The sequence below is a fragment of the Peromyscus leucopus genome, chromosome 4, assembly GCF_004664715.2.
Source record: "Peromyscus leucopus breed LL Stock chromosome 4, UCI_PerLeu_2.1, whole genome shotgun sequence".
Lineage (NCBI taxonomy): Eukaryota > Metazoa > Chordata > Mammalia > Rodentia > Cricetidae > Peromyscus > Peromyscus leucopus.
The window spans coordinates 16,037,401-16,046,433 of NC_051066.1; the positions used below are offsets into that span (position 1 = coordinate 16,037,401).

The window sequence follows — 9,033 nt, forward strand, 5'->3', positions numbered from 1 at the left end:
TTCTCTGCTCTGTCTCTGTCTGTCTGTCTTCTTCCTTTTTTCCCTCATATTTTCTTTTTTTCCACCCAGATCTGGCCTCATACTCATTATCCTCCTGGCTCAACTTTCTGAGTGTTAAGGTCACAGGCGTGCACTGCCATGTAGAATTTTTGCCGAGTTCATTATTCCCCCACAAATTTTCCCCACCATCAAAAATCTCTCTAATTCATTTAAACATACTGAACTCTCTGTCTACATGGCTTGCTTATTGCTGCTGAGCCTGTAACAGCTCCACTCTGCCTGGTTATCTTCTTCCTTTACCATTATCAGGCAGGCTCACCTCCCTGTTGTCTGGTGAAGATACCCTACTTTAAGGAGGCCACATTTTTCTCTTGTTTGGGCAGACATATTCTTTAGCAGTTTTCAAGCAAAACATATAGAAACAAATCACTTTTAAGCTTTTAAAATTTATTTATTGCAGTGTGTGTGTGTGTGTGTGTGTGTGTGTGTGTGTGTGTATGTGTTTGTATGTGTCCATGGCACATGTGTGAAGGTCAGAGGACAACTTTTGTGGGTCAGTCTTTATTTCCACTGTCCCACTGTGGGTTCCAGAGATGGAACTTGGGTCATCAGGTTTGGACAGAAACAATTTTACCCACTGTGCTCTCTTGCCATTTTAAGATAACTTGATTTCTACAGAAGCACACATATAGTCCTAACTATAATTAATCTGAATATATCTACATGGAAAATTACACTGAGAAGATCCAGGAAAGCATTAGTCAATCAGTAAACCCTAGGGAACATATTGCAATGTCTAGGAAGAGATTTTAATTTACTGGGTGTAGGGTTTCTGAAGATTTAGTACATGCCCCAGGTAATGCTGATGCTGTTTTTAGTTTGAGAAATGCTATGAAATAAGTACATTCCAATCCTTCTGTCATTACATAATCATATTTGGGTGGCCAGAGGTTTTGCATCTGGGTGAGTCATCTGCTGATACCTTGCAAGGTAAGGCCAGCCTCAAGGATGGGAGTGAGGGGGACCTGAGTTTGTCATATATTATGCAACAGTTTCTGCCAACATTGAAACATTCTCTCCTCCAGGCAAGCTCCTTAAGCAGGAAAGTAAACAACTCAAAATAGCTTCAGGAAGTCCTTGAAACTGACTAGATTCACTAGGCCCCTCCCTGCCAGAGTAAACAGTAAAAGCTGAGAGTTCCCCTTAGAGGAGCTGAGCTGCCCACCTGTATGAAAGAGCAGAAACCAGCCGAGCCGGCTGGAAGAGGTTAGACCAACTGAGGCACCTGGAAAGGACACTCTTCAACTTGCTGGGCCACCTGCAGGCTGTGCAGGGGGGCCCAGGCTTCCCAGCTTTTGTGCATTGTCCCCCATGCTGGGGTGGGTTTTGGTGATGCAACTGTTTCTGAGTCATTTCTGCTCCTGTAAGTAACCCCTCACCCATAACCCTGTAAGTAACCCCAATAAAACTCACTGATTTACCAAGTTGGACTTTGGTGGTATCTGTACTTGGGTCTGTCCTGGGATCCCTCTCTGGGATGAGTAGATGTGTGTGTGTGTGTGTGTGTGTGTGTGTGTGTGTTTGTGTGTGTGTGTTGTGTCTCCCCAGGAAGTTCTGTTACGTACATCATGCCATCATGAAATAACTAAGGTAACACCATCCTATCCCAACATTATTTTGTGCCTGCCTGGTCACTTCTCAGCCTTCCACTCCCAACAACCACATTCACCTTGGCAATATTTCTGGGATAGTCCATGACCTTGACCATGGTCCAAACATACTGTGTAGTGTTTGGAAGATACTGCTGAGCCTTGTAAAGGAAGCAGATTTCACTAGGCAACTCCTAATCCTTCACTAATGTAACCCCCCCTCCCCAGCACTGATGTAACTATGGTTTTATCTTTTAAAATGCTGTACCCTTGAGCTTGGGCACCAAGAGACTTTGCAGAGATGTGAGTCCACTCTTGGTCTGGCCATTCATAAAGAACTCAAAACCTTTAATTGGCTTCATCAGCATGGTTGTCATTAACTATCTCATGTGGGTCGTTTCAGTCTTGCTCAGGGTATTTCTCTTGATTTCTTACACTGTGCTTCATAATGACTCAACTCCAGCAGTTGAAAGTCCCCAGACCAAGAACGTCATTATTTACAGTTATAGTAGTCAATGTCAGTGCCGTCTGTAGCATTTCTTGTCCACTACACATGCCTTCCTGTCCTCATTCATAAAATAAGAAGGCATGAGGAAATGATGCCATTTAAAAATTTATCCATGGACTGAAGAGCATGTACAGCTCTGGCAGAGGACCCGAGTTAGTTCCCCAGTACCTGTATCAGGCAGCTCACAACCTCCTGTAATGCCCAACTCCAGGGCGTTCAACAGTCTCATCTGGCCTCCACAAATACCTGCATATTCTCTCTCTCTCTCTCTCTCTCTCTCTCTCTCTCTCTCTCTCTCTCTCTCTCTCTCTCTCTCTCTCTCTCACACACACACACACACACACACACACACTTAAAAATAATCAAATAAGTTATCCAAATCCTTAAAACAGGCAAAAAGATCATCCTAGGCCACCATGTAGCAGGCTTTCCTAGTCTCACAGTCGGTAGCTTCAATTCCGCTTGACTCTGTGCTTACTCCCATGTGTCCCTGGGTGCCTGGGAGGGAGCTGCAGGGGAAAAAAGAACTGAAAAAGAGGAGGTGCCTTACAGAGACAGGACTAGGGTGGGATACTAATCCTGTTAACCACAGATGTGCATTATAATGGAAAGAATATTAAAACATTTATGGAAGTTAAAATAATAAAAGTTAGTGTTTTATTGACAAGCACTATTACTCATACACATTGTTCTCAGTATTCATCTCCACTGGAATGATTCAAGAAAGGGTTGCTCAAGCCAAGTTAATTGATCTAGCTATTTATGAATCGCCAGGAAGCATTCTCACTCTTCAAGGAGCAACCGCTGTACCCCAACATATTTTGCATAGCTCTAGTTGCTTTTTAAAAATGTTCATTCACCCAAGAACCTAAACCCTTTCCTAGTGTGTCCAGCTCCACACAGAGGTCAGTTGCTAAAGGATCAAAGCAACTGGCCATTGCAGTGAATATTATTGTGAAGTCTCTGCTACCCAAATGCAAGGATTTGATATTATAAGTGTGTGAAAATCTGGTATGAATTAGTCCAATGGCTTGGAAACAAGGATATCACCACTCATAGGGCATTCCAGGTTTTATACACTGTGGCACGATTTCTCAGGCATGATGCCTTGTGGGTTGGACCACTTCAGCCTCAGAGGACAGCCTTACACCGCTCCCATTCCACCTACTTTGGAGTACATATTCTGCCTTATTGCTCCTTCATCTATGAAATGAGATAATGCTGGTCCTGCTCACCTCTCAGTATAAAAACTCCACAGATCAAATAAAAATTTTAAGACAATTTCTAACCAACCCTCTGCCTCTATGCTGAGTTTAAGGCCCTAAAACTAAATTGAAGTTAATGTTGTGATATTTCCCCTGTTCTGACGTGAGGAAGATGGGCTGGCCATTCTTGGAGGAGGCAATGAAACTGCCAGGGAAAGCCACGGACTCAAAGGTGGATGTTGTTCCGGTCTGGGTGTGGTAGAACAGGAAGGGTTTCACGGGCTCAGGATTGTTGTACAGATCCAAAATGTTCTCCTCCTGCATGTGAGGGAGAATACTCATGAGCAAAGCCAGAAGTGCCTTCTGATAGGAGAAGTTATTTCTACACAACCAATAAACATTCCAGAGTTCAAGGAAGCCTCTCTTAGAACAGGACATTTAAGGGCTTAGGAATTTAGTTCAGTGGTAGAGCATGCCTAGCAAGTGCAAGGCCCTGGGTTCAATTTCCACTACTGCGCCCCCCACCCCTGAAAAAAATTAAATGAAAAAGAAAGAAAAGAAGCTGAAAGAAAAGAGAGGGGAGGGGAGGGGAGGCAGGGAAAGGGAGGGAAGGAGGCAGGCAAGCAGGCAGGCTTCAAATCTCGCTGCCTATCACTATCTCTGTCCTGGTTTTTTCCTTCACTAGCAAACACCCTTCACGTTTAGCATTTTTACCCACTAACCACAAGCACTTGTCAGACTTGCTCACTACTGCCCTGCATTCGGCTCAGCAGAGCTTTGCTGACTCATCGAACAGTGAAGACCTGCCTTCTTATTTCTGACTCACCACCTCCTTCCATCATCTTCGCTCTCTGTTTCCAACTCCCTGAGGAAGCTGAAGTGACTGGATGAGAACGTCTCCAGGCTACCCACGGACCAGGCACATCTCATCGATACCTGTGCCTCCCTACCTGAAAAGGACTAGACAATGGCTTCTCTTCACTCATTCATCTAAGGACATTCTTCTAGCCATCCTGCCTGCTCTCTCCTGCAGCATCCATTTTTGCTTTCTTTGCTCAGTCATTCTTATCTGTATATTTACTTTCATCTTAAAAAAACATAGGCATGTCACCAAATGACGAACACACCCTGAGAGAGTAATCATTGGTGATTTCACTACTGAGTCAACGTTGCAAATGTACTTACACAATCTAAGGCAGTTACAATGTCATTGGATGGAATGGCCTTAGCAGAGCACTGTTTATGGAGTCCATTGTTGGACGAAACACTGTCATGTGTCACATCACTCTATTTGAATGACCCAACAGCTCTGCCAGCTCTGGCTTTACAGCAAACCCTTTGCAATAGCTGCCGATATTTGCTGTCTGATTTACCTCTTCAGACTCACTCCATGTAAGCGAGATTTAACCCCAACATTATCTCATTAAGATCCCCTAAAATCTATACCTTATCAATGACCAATTTCTGAGGCCAAAAGTCCAACCGAAGAGTGACTTAGCAAAGACAGGACCAAGCTCAGAATGGAATCACATTATTCTGTCCATGATCTTGTTGATGACAAACTAGTTTCAGAATCTACCCCCACCCACTCACTGCCATCCCAGAGCCATCAACTCACACCCAGCTCACCATAGGCCTCCCAAGGCCTTCCACCCTTCCCCTGCAATGTCTGATCCACCTGAAGTCAGAGTGACCCATTTTAGACCTAAGGTGTTTGGGGTCACTCTGTTCAGAGCATCCCAGGTTTCTCCTTTCACTCGGGGGGAGTGACTAAGTCCTGGCAGAGATCTGGTCTCAGTTCACTGCTACACATCTGTCTTCACTGGCTCACCCTCACCTGCTGACTCACTTCCCCGTCTCCTGTTCTCTCCTAGAATTCCTCCTACACAATGACGCTTGATACCTGCCATGCAATTTACTCCTGCGCCTGACTCCACTCCTGTTTCTGCTACTCCCAGGCTCTGCCCTGATCTGATTGGCTGATTTTTATTTTTTCTTTTCTGAACTTGTTTTGTTTTGCCTTGCTTTGTTTCCTAGGACATGTGATACTTTTTGGCATATGACAAATGTACTACTATATTTAGCATTTGCATGTCTCTCCTCCTTCTAATATCCAGGCTGTACAAAGCTCAGGGCTCTTTGCCATTCTGTTCAAAGATAAGCCCATGTACTCATATGGTGCAATTAAGCTCCTGCACATTTTGCTGAGTTAAACTGGATGGACTTGAATTAAGCTAATTAAAGTGAAGTTTGTATAAACTTATATACAAATGAAATTATATTTATGTGTATGCATTTCTATGTGTGTACATATTCACAACCACTTTGAGAGCTTAGGAATTGGAATAGCAAAGAAAAGATCAAGGAAGGGTCTTTTAGAAGGTAAGACAAGACAAAAGCATACTTACAAACTGGGCTATTGTACCAAGAAATTCTTTTAGAATGCAAGGCTAATAAATAAATAACTAAACAGTGGAAGGACAGAAAGCATGGTCATTACGTAGGATAGTATAAAATACCAAGGTGAAGCCTCTGACTGGTGACTAGGAGTTCTAAAATGACATACAGGAGAATGAGGGAGAGGACACATGTGAAGCCACAATGACTGAGGATGTCTTAAAACTAAGAAAGATCACAATCCTCAACTATAAAAGGGCTAGATAAATTAATGTCTGTTACGTATCTCTTTTAATTTTACTCTGGGGGAGAAAGAGTTTATTTGGCTTATAATACCAAGCTAATGTCCATCACTTTTGGTAAGTTAAGGCAGGACCTTGAGGCATCTGGTTACATCACATCCAAGAGCATGCCTACTTGCTTACTTGTTCATGGCTAGATATCTCCATCCATCTACAGTTCAGGACCCCCTGTCTGGGGAGTGGTACTGTCTACAGTGGGCTTGGTCTTCCCACATCAATTGGCTTAATTAAGGTAATCTTCTACATGACATGTCTATATTTTAAAGGGGGCTAAAAATAAACATGCTTAGGAAAATAAAATTCTTTGTTAATTCTAAAATTTGATCTCTTGCCAAATAAACCATGCTAGGATACATGGGCTTTTCGTAAAGACCAGAAAAACAACCAAGAGAGTGGGGTGGGGGTGGGGTGGGGGGTGGCAACAGAGTGGGAAAAAGGACATGTGTGACCTGAAACAGAAGGGAGACTGGTGGGGAGTTAGATGTTAGGGAAAAGGAGGGAGATGGAGTGTTGAGAACCTACTAAAGCATGCTTTGCTTTAAAAAAAAAATGCCACATGTAACCTAAGGCTTTACATGCTAACTTAAAAATGAAACGTATAACAAAAGAAATGCAGGCATTTATTTTTATGTTATTTTTCTCGGTCACTGACCTTGAGCTGCAAAGTGGGCTGTCCATCAACTTCCTCACAAAACAGGCATTTATCTGGATTCTGGATTCCTAGGTAAATGGGAATCCCTTTGCCCTGCTCAAGAGACTCTGGATACTTGCACGGGAGGACAGCGATGGTAACTATAAGGATAAGCAGATAATTTTCTTCTGAGGCTGGGAAGACAGACTGCTCTAATAGTTCTGACTGAGCAGAGCAGCAAATGCCAAGCAAGGCCAGAAGACACTTGACGAGTGTATCTTCTACTACCCAGACCAATCAAATGGTCTTCTACCCACTCACTCGTCCATCCTGATAGGCAAGCACTGACCCAGCTATTGAGGCAGGCACAGAGCTAAGCTGATTCTTCTAACTACTGTTAACTGTGGCTATCCTGCTGCAAATAGGGTACTGACACTTTCTTTAACAAAGTCTATGTAAGGAGTAAAGCAGTGACAGATGACCACTGACCTGGGGTGACGTTGTTGTTCTGTGGAACTGCCACAAGGCTCTGACCACGAAGGATCCATACCTGCTGGCTCAAGTCGGACACCTTCCCGGTCTGAGCACTGCTTCTTACTGTTTGAGTGAAAACAAATGATAGACATGAACATGAAGTCTCAAGAATAGGAGAAAGATGACCCAATCCAGGCCCTTTCTGTAATGAAGGCTTGCATCCAGGGGTTTGCATCCCCAAACTGGCAGCCTTCATGCAACCCATCAACCTGGACTTTCTTTGCAGTAAATCCATGGTATGCAAAGGCTACTAAGAATAACTGTTCTAAGAGGACAAACCATCAAGACAAAGTGACAAGTAGTTCTACAGTTCCTATGTGTTGAGATCCAGCTGCTCTTGTTTGTGCTTGCTCTGTGCTTGGCCTGATGCTAAGAACCATAGCTAGAGCATTGTGGTCTCCACTCTCCGGATAGTGAAGGCCTAGTGGCATATGGGCACCTTGCTAGGTGCAAAGAGCCATATCTGAGAGGTAGGATGAAATTCTTGGATGTCCAGAGGACATAGCTGAGGATACAAATAGCCCAGCTCTCTAGTGTCCCATCCCAACATCACCTCCAAATCTGGTGTCTCCTGGATAGTTTTCCATAGTAGGTTTGTCCTGGTACCTGAGGGAGGAGACATCAGGAAGAAAGATAAACCTCAGGAGACATTTCCAAGACTTTCCAAACCCTGGATCCCTAGGCTCTCATTCAGGACAGAACAGAAATGTGTAACCAGACATGATGCCCTAGTCCAGAAGAGCTAAGCAACCTCCTAGGACCAAACCTCAAGGCTCTGGAGACAGAAGAGCAGGCAGAATTCTCCTCTACCCAGAAATCTCAGCAACATCATCTCCCTACAAATTTCAAGGCCATAAATAACATTCAGTCTTAAACATTCCCCCAGTGCCCAAGTCATTGTACATACTTTCTCCAGAGGTCCTTCCCCTTCACTACCGTCTCTTTCTTTCTAAGGGAAGGGAGGTTTCCATGTTGGGCAGTTTGGCCAGAATCCCAGCAATTCAGGAGTAGAAGACAGAGGCTCACACACAGAGCAGGGCCCAGAATCATGGCAAGATGACCTTTCCCATTCACTGAGTATAGAAAGCTCTGGAGGGTTTTATAGGTATGTGCTATACCTGGCAAGAAGAGTCTTTATGGAAAGTCCAGGAGACCGAATCACAGCTGGGGCAGCTCCTGGGTGCAGTGATGGGTTTTGACACAGCCTAGTTCATTTATCTAGATGAGTGCAGGAGGCTCCAGCCTCTTTTGTGGGGTGTGGCAAATGTAGAAGGTGGAAGATAGCCAGTTGCTCCTGCCAGTTGCTTCTGGGAGGCTCAGGTGAAGAAATCTCAGAACCAGCATGAGTGTGACTTGTCTGAGCTCCTCTAGAAACGTGAGGAGCCCAGCCACCAGGAAACAGAGTTCATGACAAACCTTAGATTTCTCAAAAAGGAGAGACTATGGGATTTTCCCAGAGCTCGGCTGACCTGACCTGTCAGTTTGGGGTTAGACTGCAAATTCAAGGAACACAAACAATAGGGTTGGCTCCTAAACCTGGACCTGCAAAATTCTGCTCTGGAATCTCAACAGTCTTCCTAGTCAATCTTTCTTACTTTCCACCTGGATCTCTTTCAGGCCTTGGAGGAATGTGCTCCAATGTTATCTTGGGAAAACGTGTAAAAATGAATTGAGAATCACTCTTATCCAAAATCAGGTTTGGTGCCTGTCACCCCTTGAGCCCCTTCCATTATTTATCAGTCAAAATGTCCCTTCCTTGGGATGCTCATCACAAAACAGTAGTGAAAAAGTACCATCTGCCACCCAA

At 44.1% G+C, this 9,033-nt stretch overlaps 1 protein-coding gene across 1 annotated transcript; it reads right to left on the reverse strand.

Annotated features, from left to right (window-relative positions):
- Nucleotides 1-2,714: 2,714 nt before the first annotated feature.
- LOC114692730 (interleukin-36 gamma-like) lies at nt 2,715-8,539 on the reverse strand. Its single transcript, XM_037204374.1, has 5 exons — nt 8,345-8,539; nt 7,780-7,832; nt 7,182-7,289; nt 6,714-6,853; nt 2,715-3,680 (listed from the first exon to the last, which is right to left on the reverse strand). Exons 2-5 carry the CDS (start codon nt 7,811-7,813, stop codon nt 3,471-3,473), a joined length of 492 nt encoding a protein of 163 aa, XP_037060269.1. The 5' UTR covers nt 7,814-7,832; nt 8,345-8,539; the 3' UTR covers nt 2,715-3,470.
- Nucleotides 8,540-9,033: the final 494 nt, after the last annotated feature.